The 20,377-nt window shown below is 24.6% G+C and overlaps 4 protein-coding genes across 9 annotated transcripts in view; 1 reads left to right on the forward strand and 3 right to left on the reverse strand.

Moving 5' to 3' along the window:
• Positions 1–1,032: 1,032 nt before the first annotated feature.
• LOC127282678 (locomotion-related protein Hikaru genki-like) lies at positions 1,033–3,651 on the reverse strand. Of its 3 annotated transcripts, XM_051307081.1 has the most exons (9): positions 3,164–3,642; positions 2,981–3,075; positions 2,741–2,903; positions 2,471–2,644; positions 2,244–2,378; positions 2,035–2,178; positions 1,687–1,896; positions 1,414–1,605; positions 1,033–1,302 (listed from the first exon to the last, which is right to left on the reverse strand). In XM_051307081.1, exons 1-9 carry the CDS (start codon positions 3,234–3,236, stop codon positions 1,097–1,099), a joined length of 1,392 nt encoding a protein of 463 aa, XP_051163038.1. In that variant the 5' UTR covers positions 3,237–3,642; the 3' UTR covers positions 1,033–1,096. The 3 variants fall into 3 exon arrangements, with proteins under 3 accessions (XP_051163038.1, XP_051163037.1, XP_051163035.1); XM_051307080.1 differs by having other exon boundaries at positions 2,471–2,903; positions 2,981–3,069; positions 3,164–3,651; XM_051307078.1 differs by having other exon boundaries at positions 2,471–2,903; positions 3,164–3,650.
• Positions 3,652–4,011: 360 nt separating this feature from the next.
• Positions 4,012–6,034, forward strand: LOC127282679 (uncharacterized). Its single transcript, XM_051307082.1, has 8 exons — positions 4,012–4,198; positions 4,263–4,367; positions 4,438–4,596; positions 4,662–4,901; positions 5,009–5,151; positions 5,222–5,368; positions 5,435–5,634; positions 5,694–6,034. Exons 2-8 carry the CDS (start codon positions 4,344–4,346, stop codon positions 6,011–6,013), a joined length of 1,233 nt encoding a protein of 410 aa, XP_051163039.1. The 5' UTR covers positions 4,012–4,198; positions 4,263–4,343; the 3' UTR covers positions 6,014–6,034.
• Positions 5,846–7,825, reverse strand: LOC127282680 (39S ribosomal protein L38, mitochondrial). The gene is made up of 6 exons (XM_051307083.1): positions 7,599–7,825; positions 7,263–7,400; positions 6,858–7,182; positions 6,636–6,794; positions 6,440–6,576; positions 5,846–6,372 (listed from the first exon to the last, which is right to left on the reverse strand). Exons 1-6 carry the CDS (start codon positions 7,720–7,722, stop codon positions 6,074–6,076), a joined length of 1,182 nt encoding a protein of 393 aa, XP_051163040.1. The 5' UTR covers positions 7,723–7,825; the 3' UTR covers positions 5,846–6,073.
• A 3,140-nt stretch (positions 7,826–10,965) lies between these two features.
• LOC127282682 (myelin regulatory factor-like protein) overlaps positions 10,966–20,377 on the reverse strand; it is a 37,471-nt gene continuing 28,059 nt past the window's right edge. For 2 of the 4 annotated variants that reach the window (XM_051307099.1, XM_051307097.1), the window contains exons 2-17: positions 19,819–19,912; positions 17,439–17,645; positions 16,994–17,085; positions 16,249–16,586; positions 15,606–15,872; positions 14,464–14,642; positions 14,063–14,267; positions 13,801–13,959; positions 13,137–13,723; positions 12,718–13,059; positions 12,481–12,655; positions 12,340–12,415; positions 12,161–12,273; positions 11,836–12,083; positions 11,496–11,715; positions 10,966–11,367 (exon numbers count right to left, since the gene is read on the reverse strand). In XM_051307099.1, coding sequence (XP_051163056.1) covers positions 11,293–11,367; positions 11,496–11,715; positions 11,836–12,083; positions 12,161–12,273; positions 12,340–12,415; positions 12,481–12,655; positions 12,718–13,059; positions 13,137–13,723; positions 13,801–13,959; positions 14,063–14,267; positions 14,464–14,642; positions 15,606–15,872; positions 16,249–16,586; positions 16,994–17,085; positions 17,439–17,645; positions 19,819–19,912 — 3,377 coding nt within the window. In that variant the 3' untranslated portion in view covers positions 10,966–11,292. Of the gene's footprint in view, positions 11,368–11,495; positions 11,716–11,835; positions 12,084–12,160; positions 12,274–12,339; positions 12,416–12,480; positions 12,656–12,717; positions 13,060–13,136; positions 13,724–13,800; positions 13,960–14,062; positions 14,280–14,463; positions 14,643–15,605; positions 15,873–16,248; positions 16,587–16,993; positions 17,086–17,438; positions 17,646–19,818; positions 19,913–20,377 lie in introns of all 4 variants that reach the window. The other 2 variants (XM_051307098.1, XM_051307096.1) reach the window with 1 other exon arrangement.

A 20,377-nucleotide genomic window follows, 5' to 3' on the forward strand; every position in this document is an offset into this window, starting at 1 on the left:
TTGAATTTTTAATCATTATTTTTATTTGTTAATAATTTAATAAGTTATTTTCATACAATTTTTTTCTTGTTGAAAAAAAAAATGTAAAATACTTTTCGTTTGTTAAAAATCCAGTATAATTTATATACATATTTCTTTTATACATGAAAATGTTGATTTCCATGAAAATCATTTTTATACGAGGAATGATTTATAATTTTTAATGTGAGAAATTTTTTTTTTACATAGATTTATAAATTTAATATTTATATTTTCATTAGCAAAACAATTATACAAATAATTAAATTATTTTTCTCAAGTTTTCTGCTATATTTAGATAATATTTTTATAAATTATTATTTTTTATAAAAAAAACAAAAAAATTAGTAAAAGAAAAAATTATTTTGGTAATTAAAAATTCTTTTTTTCGTGAAAAATTTCTATTATTCGGCAGTTATTAGATATTCTTTGGCTTAAACTATACATTTTTCAATATTTTATTTGCTATTCTAATCTACATTTTCTTTTTGTCTATTAAGTTTGCATTATCGCAAAACAAAACTATCTTTTGCACTTTATCTTTAAACATTATTTAAAAAAGTTTTTATTATTAATAGTATATAATAAGGCTTATTATATACAAATAATAGAAATAATTAAATTTATTTATTTACTTTAAGAAAAGTCTTTTAAGCCGCTGCAAACTTTTTTTTCTATATAATCAAAAGTTATTTTACGATTATATTTTATATTCTTTGTTAAAATTAGAATGAACTTAAAATAATAATTTTTGGCACATATAGGTGTGACTATATATTATTATATTTAAATTTCAACTTTTATGCTAATAATTAATATTTAAAAAAAAAGATTAAACGAAAGAAAAAAAATTAAATTTGCCCTATTATTATACATTGTTTGCTTTATTTAAAAATTTTTTTAACTCTTCAGAAATTTAAATAAAAAAATTTGCAAACTTTTTTTTTTAGAAAAGAAAAAAGTTTTTTAATTGGAAAAAAAATGTTTAGGTTTCGTACGTAGAACTTACGTGCGTTGAGAGTTGAAAATATTTATATATATATTTATATATAGAGAGAGAGAGGAGTAAGAGAGAAAATTAAACATCCTTATATGATCTACAAGGAGGTGGTGGACTACTCCACATTCCATTTTCCCGACAAGTGGGTTTTTTTACCGGTTCAAGTGGTGTAACATAACCAGGAGAACATGTCACTTGAATATTGTCACCTGGTTTGTACCAAAATTTAAGTGGTGCTATTTGACCATAAAGTGGATCACCTGGATATGGGCATCTGGTATCACCTGGAAAAAAAAAATTTCTATTTAAATTAAATTTACAAAAAAAAAATTATTTTTAATAAAATTTTGAAATATTAAATTAAATTTCAATGAGGAAAGAAAAATACTACATACAGACTGGTGATTGATGAGACCATTTGCCATTCTCAAGACAAATTATTGATGCCTCTCCTAATAATTGATGACCAGGCAAACAGGCAAATCTCACTAATGCACCAACTTTATGCACTTTTTCCTTGTCTAAAATGCTTGCATGTTCAATTATTCGACCACTTCTTGGAATTATTGGCGCTGGGCATGTTATTTCTAACCGAAATTAAAAACAAATTTTTTAATGTTAGGAAAAATTTAATTCTCTAAATATATTGGAATATTTGAATTTATTACCTATACACGTTGGTATCGAATCACTCCAAACACCATCACCCTCACATTTTATACTTTGTGAACCTGAAATTTCACTTCCCCACATACAGGAAAATACAACTTTTCCACCAAAACTATTATTATGTTCCAAAAGTTGTAATTTTGGATTTGATGTTACAATTGGTGGACAAACAATAGCTTCACAATGTGGAACTTCAGCTGACCATTTACCTAAAATAAAAAAAAATTATTTGATAAATAAAGACAAATAGAATTTAAATAATATAAATATTTGATAAACGATTATAATTTTTTTTTTGGTCAATAATTCTTTTTTCCGAAATAATTTAAAAATAATAATAATATTACCATTATATTGACAAGTCATACTGGGCATTCCTTCCAATCTATATCCAAGGGGACATTCATATTTTACCGTTTGCCCCATTTTGGCGCCTTCAATTTTGCCAATTAAAGGTGCTTTTAAAGTCGCTATTGATGGACAATGAACATCTGTTAAAAAAAATAATAATTTAATAAATTATTAATTTTTTTCTTCAATTAAAATATTCACTTACTTATAACGCGAACTTGAATTGAATTTGTAAGACCCTTTGGCGTTGTACAAATATAAAGACCACTGTCCTGTGTTTTTGCATAATATATCGAAAGACGATATTTTATATCTCTTTCGGTAGTGGCAATTGCCCAACCTTAAAAAATTATTAATTATTATTATAAATTATTATTAAAATTATTATTAAAATTGTTATTAAAAAATATTATTAAAAATTATTTTTCTAACCAGTTAAATGTTGTCGAAATGCAGATGTCCAAGTCCATTCTGGATTACCAAGTTTTCGTGAAAAAAGACATTCTAAATGTAAAATACTTTCGGGAAAAACAGCCAATGCACCTGATGGTTCTATTGCCGCTGAACCCGCTGGAAGTCCAAAGATAATTGTCGGTGGAACATCGTCTATAACAAATTCAAAAATATAAATAAAAATATTGTTATTAAATGAAATAATTATTTCAATAATAATAAATATAAATTTCCCTTGGGTATAATTACCTGTGTAATTAGAGATAGCAGTAGTTGGAATGCATGTTGGTATAATACCATTAAAAATTCCATTACGACAATGAAGAAGATGATCTCCAATTAATTTATATCTACCAAGTTCACGACAACGAATTTGTAATTTTTCATTATGAGGAACTGTGATTTTGTCAACCTATTATTTTTTCAAAATTTACTATTAGAATTTTTTTTTAAATATTAAAAAAAACATCTAAAAAAAATAAAAATTACCGATATTGTAATATTTTTGTACGTTACAATGAGAAGTGGATGTAGACCCTCTAATTTACATCCTTGTCCTGGTTTCACACTTTCTTTACCTATAACTTGAAGACAAATTTTTATTAAATAAACACTTTTTTTTTATTACATTTTTTAAAATAAAAAAAATATATATATACAAGAATTTTTCACCTTGTTTTCCATAACATTTGTTAATGACGATGTGTAACAGAAACAGAAACACAAAATCTCTAATAAAGATCATCTTCAAAAAAAAAAAAAAAGAAAGAAAAAAAAAACCTCTATTAACTGGGAGGAGCTCAAATAGAAAAATATTTTTTTGAAACTTGTTGATGATTATTTTTTTTTTTATATAGATAACGCAAATAGTTTAAAAATTAAAATCATTGTTCACATTTGTCTTGAGTTGGGAAATGTTCGCGGTCTACATTTTTCAATTTTTTGTCACAAATTTTTTGAGATTTTTTTTTTGTTCAACACACGTTCAATCTCCTCATGGTTGGACGATGATAAACCAACCCGTGTTTCCACCGCGTCGCGGTAAGCGATGGTGAAATAGGGGTAAAATCATCCCTGGCTGCCAATATACATGATAAGTGCGCAAGCGCTTTTCAAAAAATTAATCTCTTTTATAATAAAAATATTATTATTATAATATAATAATTTAACGATACATAATTTTTTTTTTATCATTATTATGGATTTTTTTTTATTTCTTTCGTTAAAAAATTTTTGATCTAAAATAAATATTTCCAGACTTCAATTGTTTATTTTCTTTTTAATAAATTATTTGACATTTTTTATAATCAAATATATTTTTATAAAAAATATTTTCTATTAAAATTTATGAGAATTAACGAGAAAAAAAAATGAAAACAGAGTGGACAATAAATGATAAATTGCAACAATATCGTGGAGTTATTAGATTAAATGGTATTATCATTAAAAAAAAGAATTTTTATTTATTTTGAATATTTTTATACTTAGTAAATATTCCAAAACATTTTTTCAGTTCGAGATCAAAAATCACTAAAAGAAAATATATTAAAGAAAAATAAACAATTTTCCAAAAACTTTAAATCACTATTTAATGATATTAATCAATATCGAATTATTATCAATGATAATGGAAATAGAAAATATTTCTTATCATTATTTCAAGGACATAAGGATCTTTTATTAACATTAATAAATTCAACTCCTTCAGTAATAAAAAAGAAATTTAAAAATAAGTTTTTCTTTTAAATAATAAATTTCGTTTTTATTTCAGGAAATTTTGCAACAAATTTTCAATGATAATTGTTTGAAACAAAAACAATTGGATAAAATTTCTTATCAAAAGAAACAGAAGATGAAAAAAATTTTTGAATTAAAGGTTTCAATTTTAAAGTAATTTTTTTTTTAGTTTAATATTTTTATTGTTTTTTATTATTTACTAATTATAGTTGGAGGAAATAAATATATATAATAAAATTAATCAAGAAAATAAAGAAGTAAATCCATCTGAGAAAATACTCACTCGTTGTCAAAGATCGATGGCAAGACACAATGCGGCACAATCAATTCGAACTACTTATGAATCGATGTTAAAAATATTGGAAAAAGTAGAAAAAAAAATCCCTAATGAAAAATTAAAATTTCAATTTTAATTATCTATTAATTTTTCCAGGATGCCAGTTATTACGATAAAATTTCTCAAGAATTGATAAAAAATCAAAAAGAACAGAGTAAAATGATATTAAAAACAACGTTGATGGGTCAAATTGCTGTTGAAAATCTAGATAATAATCGTAAAAAATATAATAAATTAGCTCATGAAATTTTAATAAATATGATAGAAAGAGAACGTACTTTGAAAATTGCTCGTCAACAAGTTGAAGATATATTTAATGCTCAATCGCTTATGCAGGTTGTAACAATTATTTATAATTTCTTAAATTATTTAATTGCCATTTAATTTGTTAAAAATTTGTATTTTTTTGAAATTTTCTTAAAGTTATTTATTTTTAATTATAGAATTATAATGTAGAGAAAAAAAATAACGAATCATACAATGAAGAAGAAGAAGAACTTGAAAAACAAATAGAAATATTGAAACAATTATTTGTTCAAGTAAAAAAATCATTTAACGAACAATCAAATGAATTATTACTATCCAGGTGATCAATTTTAATCGTTTTCATAAAACGTAAGTTTCTTAACATTTTTTTAAAATAAAATTTATTACAGACTGAAAGAGCAGTTGATTAAAAAAAACAATCTTTCTCAACATCTCGAAAATGTAATAAAAGAAAATGATTTATTATTAAAGAAAAAACAACATGCACAATTGATTCTTGATGCATTTCAACAAACTATGATTTCAACTAAAGAACTGTATGAACAAATTATATTAATAATTTCTTTTTTTTTAATTTTATTTAAAATATAAATTTTTTTAAGATATAATTCAAGAAAACAGGAAATACTCGAAGAAATAGAAATGAAGAAACAACATCAGAGAGATTTGAAAATATCAACAAAAGTTGAAGAACAATTATTAATGAAAATAAGAGGTTCATTACAAAGTATATTAGATTTTATAATAGATGAAAAGATTTTCACTAAATCGCCAAATGAAAAAGATGTTGAATCTGATGATGGTAATTTTATCAAAAAAAATATATTTTTTTTTAATTACTAAATAAATTTCTTTTTCCAGTAATTACTCTTCTTGATCGAGTAACGCGAATAGTTACTTTGCTCCATACTTTAAGTAATTTAAATTTGGATGAAAAGAGAGCAAGAGATTTTTATCAAACATATATTTCGGACTATAAATCAAATATGAAATATAATAAAGAAAATGTTGAATCTGGTAAAATTTCTTTATTTATTTTTTACAATTTAAAACAATATGTTATCCTTTTGTTTTTTGCAGATATTCTTGTAGATGAATACGAAATTATTGACTCGAATGTTTTAACTCGAAAAGATATTAAAAAACAAAGTAAACAAATTGTTGAAACACGTTTAGAATGAATTTACTCTCTCCCTCTCTCTCTCTTAGAATATAAAAGAATCTAAAAAAAAAAAAATAATTTACTGTACCTCTCTATAACGTCCTTGTCCCAAACGTTCTTTTTTAATTTCGAGTTTTAACCACGTTGGAATGTACTCATCTTCTTTATATGGAATTGCATTTGGATATTTTGGACGTGGTTTATCTTCTTTAAATGGATGAATTTTTGTTAATTTCTTCATAAAATATTGTTTATTAATATCTTTTGTATCTCTATATTTATCCATATAAATATTAAACGGCTGTCTAAGTGGAAACCATTTTTGTGGTTTAATGTATGGTTCCGGAAAGTCATACTCGAAAGAAGGTGATCTCATTTCTATAAAAAAATAAAATAACAATTATTCTTTTATTTAAAGAAAAAATTTAAAAACTAAATGACTCACTTAAAACATTGTGATAAAAATCTGTTAAACTTGAATCCCATTCAGATTGAAAAAAAGAAAGACCAGCGGGTGTTAAATAATCTTGATATTTACGATAAAATTCCAATGTATTCCAATTACGATCAACTAACTGTAAACTAAAAACAAAATAAATTAATTTTTAAATAATTAACAAAAAAAATTATTTATCACTTACCACGGTTGTTCTTTTTTATATTCTGAAAAATCAATTTTTTTATCCTGTTTATACAATACGAAAATATAACGACAATAACCAATACCACGTGGTGGAATAGGTCTAAGATAATTTACTAATAAATCTCCTTTTTCAATTGAATTTCCCGGAATATTTCCTCTGAAAAAATATTATTATTATTAAGTGAATTAAGTTTTAATTAGTAAATAATTGTTAACTTACACAAACCAATGGCAAATTTCAAGATCTGGTTTAGATAAATTCCCATCCGGAGTAGTAAGAAGAAGAGACCATAAAGTATTGGCATCAGCAGTATATTTTACTGTTGGTTCATTTAAACTTTCTTTTGCAGTTATAAAATTACCACGTGATACTTTTGCAATTATATCATCAAAATTATAATCAACACTGAGATGAATTAAAGGATGAAAATATGCATCACCATAAAGATCATTGAAAATTCCATAGTGCTCGGCAATTTTACGAATTTCTAAAGGCGCTGATGTTTTTAACCAATCGTTTTTGACTAATTTTAAATCAATTGAAGCTGTAGGGAAAAGAAAAATTTAATTTTTTTAAAATTATCAGTTTTTAAAGGACATTAAAATATTATATTATAAAACTTACATTTCTGATTGCGTTTCGAAGAATTTTTTTCCTTTTTTTCTTTTAGCGATTCTCCTCTCATTTCTTTATTTGAAACTTTAGGAAGTGGTAAACCAATATCAACTTTACAGTGTATATCTGGATCACGATAGTTCATATCTAAAAAATAATAAAGTAATTTGTTATTCACATAACATTGTTTTATTTATTTTTTTAATAATAAAACTAATAGCAAATAAAAAAGTAAATAAGAAAAATAAAACAATTTTTCATTATTACACAATGAATTATTTATTTACAATACACTTTTATTGTAATGTTATATATGAAAAAATAGATGTTTATTTTGAAACTAACCTCTCAACCGTTCGGCCAAAGTTTTAGCAAGAATTGGTGATTTTCCACTAATGCGAGATCCATGTCGAATTTGTTGATTTTTAATTGAATAACTATACAAACTATAAAATAGTCTATTTGACATAATTTAGAAATTAATTAATAATATAATATAAAAAACTTGAACACGAATTCTTAACCTTCTTAACTTATAGTCGGCAGGTCAGGGATGGGTTGCAAGGATGTCGATATCAATCGATATTTATCGAGAAGCGACGATATAAACAGCGGGAATTTTAAAAATATTTCTAGTTATAATGACCAACTGAATTTTTTATTTTGAAAAACGAACATATAAAAAATTATTGAAATAGAAATCTACCTTACCGACGGATGGTAATTACCAACTGATGGTATTTTCGAAAAAATGGAAATAAAAATCACAAATCTAAATTTTTAAAAACTGTTTTACCATCAGTCGGTAATGTAGATTCCTGTCAGAATTTTTTGAAAAATTTAAAGAAATTTTTTTGAAAAATAAAAAATTTTAAAACTGTTTTACTATCAGTCGGTAATGTAGATTCCTGTCAGAAAAAATAAAAAATTTTAAAACTGTTTTACTAACAGTCGGTAATGTAGATTTCTGCTAGAAAATTTCTTATTTTTTTAGAAATTTTTTTTGGAATATAAAATTTTCCAAAACTGTTTTACTATCAGTCGATAAGGTAGATTTCTGTTGGTATTTTTTTTATATTTTAATTTTTCAAAATTTTTTACTATGTTTAAAAATTTTTTTTTTTATTTTTATTTTAAAGAATGATAATATCTGTATGAGCAAATAAAGTTTTCAATAAAAATCACTTTAAGTTGCCTAATAACTTTATTCTTCTGTGAGTACAATGTATGATAATAATACATTAATAAATATGTATATTGTAGGTACATTTACATAAATTCTGTGGTCAAATATATAATACAATTATAGAGCTTAATGCACAAGGCACTGGATGTCATTATCGCATAATTAATATCATCTATATCAAGTTATACATATATATTAATATTAATTAACGTCGTAAATTGTATATTGCAAAAGAAAGTGCAAAGACTAGCAAAAGAAAATTTCATAGAAAATGTTAATTAAAACAAATTATTTATAATTAACAATAAAAATAAAACACAAATATTTAATAAAAAAAAAAAAAATTCATAGAAAAAAAATTTCTCATATGAAAAAAAAAACTCTAAATTTTCTGGCTAATAAAATTGGAATTAAAATTTTTTTTAAACAATCTTTTTCAAGTAATAAAAAAAAATACTTCTGATTTTGCACAAAAATAATAACAATATTAATAGTTTTAAAGCTATACTCTAGACTTTTGCGTGCTTTTTCATATTGTACTAAAAATATTTTTGTTATATTAATTATCGCTGTAACATTATGTACAAATCACTATACATATATAATTAAAGTCCAAAAAACTTAAAGCCGCCGATTCAATCGACAAATTGCTCGTTTGTTTCTACAAACATAATTACAATATTCTACAATAAAAAAAATTATTATTACATATTATTATTATTATTATAATTATTAATATTATTATTATAAATCGTAGAAAGAATTTGGCTCAAGCTATTGTGCTCTTTCTGGACAAAATATCTTTCTTTTCTAATTATTTATATTTTCTAAACTAAAAATGCAATGTCATTTATAAACAGTCAGTAATTTTTTTTTTTTTGTGACATTATAGAAATACAATTTCTACTAAAATATTATTAAAATTTCTCACTTCAATTTTGAAAATTTAATATTTTAATTCAAAAAAATTAAAAAAGTTATTAAACATGTTTTGAACAATTTTATTTTTTTAAATAATGAAAAAAATATTTTAAACTATTTTATTGAAATTTTAATTTTTGCAAAAAAAAAAAATGGTTGATAAAAATGAATTATTTTCATGAAGTGAGTAATTTTATCACGTACTTTTTTACGTATCTAAGTAAATAATATAATCTAATTATAAATCGTGAATATTCACGATGTTATAGAGTTTAGGGAGCATTCAAATTTTTCTATTTCTTTTTTAAGAAATTAATCAATTTTAATACAAATTTAAAAAAATAGTTTAAACGATTTTTTTAAAGAAAATTATTTGCATTTAACATTTAAATATCAATTATTTCAATCTTAATTTCTTAAGAATTTTGAGATTCGTAATTTCAATGATAATTATTTTATTTAGAAATTTTTTGAATTTCTTTGCAATTTTGAATCACTTGAATACTCTCTTATTTTATAACACATCACATGACTAATTATAAATCCTGTTGACAGGTTTTTTTTTACCCGTGCAATTAATAGAAATTCTTTATAAGTCTTTGTCAAATTAGAAATTACATAAAATGGACGGCAGAAAATATTTTATATTGATCTGTAGTTGCGAAATTTGAATTTTCATCTTGCTGCATTTTGCATATTCAAATATTTTATTTATTATAAAAAAAAAACTTTCTTTGCAGATGATTAAGGAAAAAAAATTCTGATTTTTCATCTGCTTGTACTTGCAGCTCGAATGGAAAATATCGTTGTTTTTTTTTATTATTAATATAATAAACGGTGAGAGTATTTTCTTTTTTTAAATTTCTATAATCAAATAACAATATTTTCAATTGAAATTTAAAAAAAAGAAGCCAAAAAAAAGACGAATTTCTAAACTGGCTTTATCTTACTTATTCGATATTTTATCACAGGTGATTGTAAAATGATATTTTACAAATAAAAAAAAAAAAATAAATAAAAAAAAAATCTAGTGCAAGAGAAATAATATTCTATGTATTTACAAATTGGAACTATTCAATTGAGATTCAACGTTCCAATATTTTGTGAATAAGTATCTGAGATTACCGCTCTTTCAACGAGCTAACTAGTACAAGCAAATTTTGAAACCAAAATATTAAAAAAAAAAAAAAAAAAAAATTGATAAAAAACTTTTTTTTCAAAATCTCCCTTGGCCTAAAAATATTGCACGAAACTCTTAAAATTAACAGCTAAAATAATTTAATATTTCCTTTTTTTCATTAATCCTAATGAGTAATGAGACTCTTAAAATTGCTTTCAAAACTCTTTCCCACAGGCATACATTACAATAAAATTTTGTACAGTATATTGAGTACTGTACATTTATATTTATATATATCTCTATAATATATATATATATAAATACTCTATCTTCTATATCTCACAAAAAGTCTGTACATAACGTCATTTAATAAAGACGTGACAATATTGTTCCATTTTCGATTTTAAATCATTTTTCAAATATTTAAAGTTTGTTTTTTTAAAGACAAACTGTAATAGATTTTTTAAATACTTTGTTCATTATTATTATTTTTTTAATTCTGCACCGTAAATAAGACTATTTTCTACAATTAAATTTAACATTTTAAATAAGAACAGCACCCATTGACTGGTGCTTTTTTTTCCACTTTCTTGCCCCCCTCCCCCCTGTTTAAAGCACTTCTTATCATAAATTCTGTACAAAAATTAATACGAGGTTCATGCAGATTTTTCAGATCAATATTTTGTGCTTTGCACTTAAGAATAAAATATCTCTGAATTGTGTGAGGCACCATTCCAAAAATTCTGATTTTTTAATTATTCACTGAATAATTTATTTGTTCTTGCGCAAAAAAAAAAGGAAAAAAAAATAATTCACTCGTCACAATCTCGATAAAAATGTAATGTAAATTCCAAATAGTCACTTCCATGTCTATTTTTGCAAATATTCTGCAAATATAAATTTTAATTATATTCTTTATTTTTTTGTCAATTAATGGAATATTAGATATTTTAAATTTTACTTGAATTTATTATATAGAAGAGAAAATTATAAAAAGGAGAAAAAAAATACTTACATCTTGAGGCTGAACAGTGGGCACTCGGAACCTGAGTGTCTTTCTTAAATAATGAGCAACATCCAGTGAAAATGCTTGATCCCCAGGTTGATTAGTATTTTCAGTATATTGCGTTTGATGTTGCATCGAATAACTCCATCCACAAACCATCGCTTCATCAACAGCTGCATTCGATGGCATTGGACATTGTTGAACAATTTGCCAATACCACGGCATTCCTCTATTAAAAAAAAAGGAAAATTTTATTTCTCTCTTTAATTTAATAATTTATTTTTATTTTATTATTTTAATGTAAAAATACTTAATTCATTTCAAGAGAACCTGATATTTTACAACTTACACAAAATGTAACGTGAGATGAGTATCTGGCATATGTTTCGAAAGTGGAACAATGCAACTTATATTATTTGCCGTATTCGATGATGTTGATGAACAATATCGTTGATCGAGAGATGCATTAAAACTTTTTGCAACAATATGTAATTGTGGTTTTGGTTCGTGTGGTAAGGCATTACTTGCAACTTCTCCCCAATCGCCACCACTTCCAGCTTCTCTTCTTGATCTCTTGTGAAGATATTTATAATTGTTCTAGAATTAAAATATAAATAGAATAATTTAAATAAATTAAAGAAATTATAATTCTAATGAATGAAAATTTAATTTACCTCTTTCACGAGAGTCTGTGTACTGGGATCAGATGGACTTATTCCATTCTGTAAACCTTTACTGAGCTTTCTCTTCTCCTCATGAATACTAACAGGTTGCTCCAAATGATCAGCTGTGAAAAATTTATTTTGAATAAATTCAATTATTTCAGAGTATTTTTTTTTTTAAATCAACTTACAAATGGATTTTTTCTCAGGTGGATGATCAGGACGCGCTTCTTCAAGTTGATGAATTTCAGCAGTGCAGCAATAAATCTAAAGATTTGAAAATTATTAAACATATACTTTTATAGAAAAAAATTAAATAAAATAACAATTACCTGACAAGGACTTTCGAGTTCAGTAAAATGAACAGGACAATCGGCGGGTCTTCCTAAAGGAACTGGTCCCTTATTCGTCGGTGGAGCATCAATATCTGAACTTTGATCATTTTCATCAACATGACTAGGAACAGCACCAGCGACATTTTTACCAAGCCAATTATTTGGAAATTCACTGTAAATTAAATTAAAAATTATTTTTCAAAATCAACTATTTTTAAAATATAAAATAATTACCTATTTTTGTCATGTTTATTTTGTGAACCCGAATATCCAACGGGATACCAAGTAATTTCTTGTGAATACAATTGTTGTTTTGTATTTGGTGATTGAGTGGAAAGGGCATTTTTCAATAATGTATGACCATCGACTCCTCTCGTAAATGTCCCATGCCTCGTGTAAGGCGATGGTGTACTGTACAAAAGTGGATTGAAACGCGATTCATAATCAGGCGTTGATTGTGAACTTGGTATGTGAGCTGGCGCTATTGCCAAAATTCCACCACTCGCCACTGCTGACCATTCTAAACTACTACGTTTTTGAAATTCCAGAAAATACAAAGTCGCCATCGCCACGAGACTGGAAAAAAGAAAACGAAAATTATACTAACAAAAATTTTTCTTTTCAATTTAATCGAAAAAGAAAAAAATTCTTACCAAAATGCCATGATGAGAATAAGAATAACAATGATAATCTGTATGAATTTATTACTGCAAAGAAGTTCCTCATCTTTTTCAAAGCGTTTTGATTTTGGTAACGATGACTTTGCATTAATTGGCGACGAATATTTACTACTTGCTATACTAGATACTGTACTAATTGAACTCTTGAGACTATCACCTCTTTTTAATTTTGCCAATCGTTTATTAATTCTCTCCAATTGATCGATTCGTGTTTCCAAACTGTCAGTGACTTTACACAATTCTTTAACAGCACCGACATTTTCCATAAAAATTCTCTCCTTATTGACAACAAGAAAATTTTCAATTCTCTGTCCATTTGGAAGAACAATATCACCAGCTGGCAAAACAGCTTCTGGTAAAATTTGCTGCACTTCCTGTGCAATTACACCAGTGTCCTCCTGTGATTTTACACCAAGTCCCGAATGAAGGGCAAATTCCGGCGCATAACGATAACGTACAACTCGCAATTGTTGAACATTTCTTAATTGTTCACGTGTATCAAGCTCTTGAACATTTTGCTTTGCTCTCGCGTCACTTGGTTGGACAATATGTCCCGTTACCTAATTAGAAATAAAATTGTAAAATTAAAAAATAATTTATAAAAAAAAGGGATTTTTTTGGAAGAAAAATTGTATACCTTCATATTTCCATGAACGACTAAAGCTTCATCGGGTCGATCTGTATTGATTCCAACTCGTCCTGCATGATAAACACTATCGGGAGCTGCTCCACGTTGCCATCCACCCTCAACTCCAACGCCAGTTCCTTCCGATTCAAATTGTCCCGGATTACTCGCCTGGAGAATATAAATAATTATTTATATTTATTCTATTTATTAATATTCTAATAATTAATTTATTAATTATAATTACTAATTAAATTCCAATTAATTAACATACCCTGACAATTATTCTCTCCGATGCGTGAGCAACAACTTGATAACTCGCCTGATCAGCCGTATGCGCATGTAATCCAACGACCAAATGAAAATAACGTTGATCTGGATTTGGTTTACCTTTTTTACGCATATTATTACTTGTCGTTTCGCTAAAATGTAAACGACCAACCGTCACTTTGGTGACGCGTTCGCCACCCAATTCCACCCTGAAACCAGCTCTATTTTAGCGTTAAGAATGAACTAAAACATGTTGTCGCGCAAATATAATAATGAATTTTGCAAAATAAAATTAGCCGAAAATATTATTCATCAAAAATAGAAATTAAAAAATAAAACGATTTTTAAAACAAAAAATTAAATAAAAAATTTGAATTTTTTCGTACAAAATTTCATTTTACTCACACCACAGGATGAAATGGTTTTTTGCTCCTGTCACTTTGACTTTGTTCGACTCGAATTGTTTGCGTTGGAGATTCAACTTTGACGCCATAAAAATGAAGCTGAAAACTGCTAATCTTTTTGAGACCCTCACTGGTTCTGACGAATACAGCCTCTCCTTGAAGCTGCGCGTGGCAAGTAATCTTAATGAAGAACAAATTTATGAATTAGTATCTTATCTTCAATGAACTCGCAATAATCATTCTATTTATGAAAAAAATTAATTATAGAAAAAATACATTACAAAAAAAAATTAATTTTAATTTCTAAATTTTTCTGTCCGTACTTTCAATAATAAAAAAAAGTAAATAAACTCATCCGAATTTTTATTTGCCCTAATTAGCGGCTTAATAATATAATTTTTTATTAATTAATAATAATAATAATAATAATATAATATTAATATTAATCAATATAATATTAATGAAATTAATTAAATATTTATTTATTAAATACCGGACAAATGGAAATTCGGCATTTTAAGAATTCTATCAAATATGAATTCGAACAAATAAAAATTCGGACAAACAAAGATTCGGTGAATTGAAAGTTCTGTATTTTAAAAATTTTGATTTAAAATTCTGTTCAATGAAAATTCTGTTAAATTAATATTCGGTTAAATTAGAATTTTTTTAAATAAAAATTTGGTAAAGCGAAATTCTATAACAAATGGAAATTCGGCATTTTAAGAATTCTATCAAATATGAATTCGAACAAATAAAAATTCGGACAAACGAAGATTCGGTGAATTGAAAATTCTGTATTTTAAAAATTTTGATTTAAAATTCTGTTGAATAAAAATTCTGTTAAATTAGAATTTTTTAAAATAAAAATTTGGTAAAGCGAAATTCTATAAAATTCGGTACATAAAAATTAGGTCAAGTAAAAATTTGTTTAAAAAGAAACTATTAAATGCAAATTCGAAGTTTATAATTCACTTAAATAGATAAATATATTATTATTATTTTTATTACCACGATTAATAAAGAGTATTCCGTTTGAATGAATAGAGATAAAAATTATTAAATTATAGTAAAAAAAAACACTTAAATTTAGAAAAAAATTAATTAAATCGTTTCAGTGAGAAAAAAAAACGAATTTCTTACTTGAAAATGATTTTTCTTCTGACAAACGAAGGCATCATCAGAATTACTAAAATTAAATCCCTTATCAGCGTCAACACGATAATGCGGAACAGGGAGTTCTTTAAGATTGTGATCACAGAGAGCATGCCAAGAAGTTTGTTGAAAAGGATGAAAACGAATGCATTGATAACTCGCATCAATGTAATTACTATCGCCTGTAACTTCATCGCCTTCAAGCACTGTACTATTACTACTGCAACTTCTTTCCACCGTTCCCAATTCTGGTTCCTGTTGAAAAAAAAAATAATTTCATTACAAATCTAATTTTTTTTTTCACACAAAATATTCCACACAACAAATAAAATAAAAATATTTAAATGAATATTAAATTGAAATATTATTTTTTAATTAATATCAAAAAATATTATTTTTTAATATATCAAATTTAAATATTATTTTTTAATTAATATCAAATTTAAATATTATTTTTAAATTAATATTAATATTTTGAAAAAATGAATTTAAAATTAGTTTTCAAAGTCAAAAAATAAAATAAAATAAAAATAATACTTGAAACCTCTTGTAAAATTATTAGATTAAGATTCAAGACACAGATAGAAGGTGAGACAGGTTTATTAAAATATTTTTGATTAAGCGGTATTACTTGTTTGACGTGTACGAGACCATCTTGGCTGAGTTTTCTTTTTTTGGGTGCCGATTGAAGTGACGAATACAAAGTAGTGATACCAGTATTATTGGGACTATGTTCATGAGGTAATGGTACCAAAGGTGTTCCCAATTGTTGTTGTTGTTGTTGCTGTTGTTGATTTGAAAGAGTCAATGTATTTGGCGTCAAAAGAGGCGTCAAAACTGGATGGGTCAGTAAAAGCGGATCTGAAACTGGTGCCAGTGTTCTTGGTGACGATGGCAACAAACCAGACGTGTAATTCGATGTGTTCCCTTGATGATGAAGAAGGATTTCTTGTAAAGATGCCTTTTGATCTGTGAAAAAAAAAAAATCCAATTTAAAATAAAATCGAAAAAATTGCTTTTTGTAAAATAAATTCCAAAAAAATAATTTAATTTAAACAGAAATCAATTTTAAAAATTAATTTTGAATTATTTTCCAAAAAAAAATTTTCTTTTAATTCATATTCCTTTATTATCAATAATTAAAAAAATAGAAAAAAAATTTTCTTTTTCAGAGTAAAAATAAATTTTTTTTTTTTAAATATTTAAAACAAAAAAAATGTATCGACCAGGATTTTAATGAGCATCTTTCTCTGGGATGAAATTTAGGTGAATCTCCGGATGCTAGTGTGTTTGCGTAATACACACCTACGTTAGGAGAGGAGACGAGTCAGATCTCAAACTATAATATATAAGTTGTAACAGGTGAATGAACTTACGCGGTGAATGTACATGTTGAGAGTCGTGATGTCCGGGTGGAGAGTAAGGAGGCTCACTACCACTGTCTGGCGGACTTTCTGGTAATGAATGACTGCAAAGAGATCATTTTTAAATAAAACAAAAAAAAAAAGGAAAAAAAGTAACTCAAGTGCCTACAATAAAACTCCAAAGTGCTGTTATATCATGACACACTTTACGTCTTTCACAAAATCTTTATTAAAAAAACGAAACTTTTTTTTTAAATTTTTAAATTATATATTTAATTTATGTGTCAAATTTTAATAACAATAATAAAAATAATAAATAAAATAAAAAAATTAAAAAAGAATGTTGTTCTATTCTTGCGGAAATATGAAAGTTTTTTTCAGTTATATAAAAAAAAAAAATTGCAAAAGAAATAGTTATATGCAAAAAAGAAGAAAAAATATCAAAAAAATAACTTACGGATGAACGTATGTTTGAGGATCCTTATAAATAGTACCGGAAGGCACAGGAGTGGTACCGGAAGTGCATGTTGTTGGAACCGAATGATTTTGCGTTATCGGTGTTGGTAACCTTGCAGGTGGTTGTTGGTTGTTTGATGTTTCCACGCGATTTCCATGATTGTTTGGTCCACCGTCCTCATTGTGAGCAAGGGTATCAGCAAAATATCTAAAAAATAAAAATTGTTATTAAATTTTTTATTAGTCAAAATATAAATATTTTGCAATTTATCCACTAAATTAAAATTAATAATTATTAATTATTACTTAATTAATTAAATAAAAATCCACTAATTTATAGTTCAATAAATTTTAATTTAATTTAACTAAATTCAATTATGATAATAAAAATTCAATTCCATTATTTATTGTGTGAAATAAAAATTGAATATATAAATTACTTTTAATTTATATAAAATTTTTGTTGAAAATAAAAATTTTATTTTAATTATATAGTAAATAAAAATCAAATAAAAAAATTTGTAACTAATTTTTTTAAAAATTAATTTATGAAACTTTTTTTTTTTTGTTGAAATTATCAAACAAGAGATTCTGCGGTCAATTAGTAATCGCGTGGGATTTATAAAACACAAGATATCGCTATCGCTTATTTTACTACGATTTTGCGAGTACATTTTTATAGTTCGACAACGTAACATACCTGACGTCATTGAATTTTTACGAAAAAAAAAACCAGAATTTAAATTGTAATTAAATACTAATTAATTAATTATAAAACTTTAAACAATTATTTAAAATAAAATATTATTTTTAAGTGTAAAAATTATTATAAACTATTTGTTTTTCCTTTTTTTAATTTTTATATATTCTCTATAATATATAAAATTATTAAAATATTTTTTTAAATTTAAATTTTTCTTTATTAAATTTACTTTTTATTTTCTGCCAATAAAAGTTTATATATTTCTTTTTTAAAGTTCTTTTTTTTTTATTAAATTACGTTTAAATATTATTAATCTTCTGTTGGTTAAAAAAAAGAAAAATAAAATAAATAATAATAATCTGAGAGTTGCACGACAAATTACTCTAGACCTAATGCAGCGGGCAGTGATTCCTTCAATTGTATCCAGTCTGCAGTCGTGTCATTATATCATTACACCTCTTGAATATACACATATATAAAGACAAAAAGTGTGTTTGTATATGTAACTGTACTCAATTCATCACTCGTAGTTTGACGATTGCATTTATCTCGATCGTACTGCATCGCAAGTATTTTAATTCCACCCACTGAAACTCTTTCAGATTTATTTCAAAAAAAAATGAAAAAAAAAAAATGAGGCAATAATAAAAAATCACTATTTTATTCAATGCTACTCTTAACAATTTATCACTTGCTAATATTAAAAAAAAAATTTAATTTAGAGTATTATATTTTTAAATAAATATATAAAATAATATATAAAATAATACAAAATAATAATAATAATAATAATAATAATAATAATAATAATAATACCAAGTCCACTTCTGACCCGAATGGATGAAGCTTAATAAAAGCTTAATAAATAAATAAATAATAATAATAATAATAATAATACCTAATAATTGTAATATAAAATAAATAATTTACTATTTTAGCATAAATTTGGATTTAAGAACAAATGATAAAAAATCTATTCATTTAAAATATATTTTTATTAATATTTTATTTTTTTTATATTATTTATTTATTTTTATTTAGGTATAGTTATTTTTTATTTTATTTATTTATTTTTCTTTATTATTTATAATTATTTATTATATTTATTGTTATTTTTATTATTATTTTTATTATCATTGTAAAAATTCGTGTAATAAGTGAATAATGGAGAAAAATAAAATAAAATCTAATAAAAAAAAATAAAAATATATTATTGTAAAAAAAAAATTTGAATCTCGCATTGTTATAAGTAAAAATGACATGGGATCATTCAATTTATATAAAATTTAGAACCAGAGAAGGGTTCACAGGAAACGCGTGCTTGTTTAAAGCAGTGGCAAGCGCATTATTTGAATTCGTTAATTAGCATAATTGCACCGACAGGAACTCGTAGGGAGAGGAAAAGACAAAAGAAGCAGTCATTGGTCAGTGTGACAATTGAGATTCGCACACATGACTTATTTCAGGTTTATTGTTCACGCATTTCTTTTTTTTTCTCTTTCTTTTTTTTCGCTACCGGTTTATGCTTCTGCATACGCGAATATTATAAAAGTGAATTTCCATATTATTAAAAATAATAATTATTATTATTTAATTAGTAATTATTGAAAAATAAAAAAAAAATTTTTTTTTTAAACTTTTTTAATTAATTAATTTTTTAAAAAATTATTAAACTTACGTTGCCGGTTGCTCACTATCGCTATTGATGAAATCTTCCAATTGTGAGAAATCCAACGCCTCATTGTCTATTCCTCCAACAAAATCGCCTCGTCCTGAAAATGATTAATTAAAAATTAAAATCGCATCAAATATAATTTTTTTTTTTTTTCTCTTTCTTAATATCGAAAGAGGCATAATTAAATATATAAACTATATCTATAATGGGAGCGCCTACTTATTCCAGATGAATAAATTCGTTTTCTAATTAATCCACATATTTCAATGAAATTATACTTAACGGACTTTGAATTTAATATATGAAATCATTTTAAACAAAAAAAAAAAAAAATGATATATAAATGCAATATATTTCATCATGTAACTAATAATGTAATCTTGAAAAAATAGTTCAAAAAACTTTAATTCAATTATAGAAGAATTTATTTTATAATAAAAAAATATATATACGAGAGAACAATAGATATTAAAATATTTCGAAATATTTTATTTTCGGAGCTCTTTAAAAATAAAGAACAATTGAATTTTATAAGCTGTGCGGTAATATATAAAATACTCAT

The sequence above is a fragment of the Leptopilina boulardi genome, unplaced genomic scaffold (genome assembly GCF_019393585.1).
Source record: "Leptopilina boulardi isolate dan_hultmark-lab unplaced genomic scaffold, ZJU_Lbou_2.1 LbouV2_302, whole genome shotgun sequence".
Taxonomy (NCBI): Eukaryota; Metazoa; Arthropoda; class Insecta; order Hymenoptera; family Figitidae; genus Leptopilina; species Leptopilina boulardi.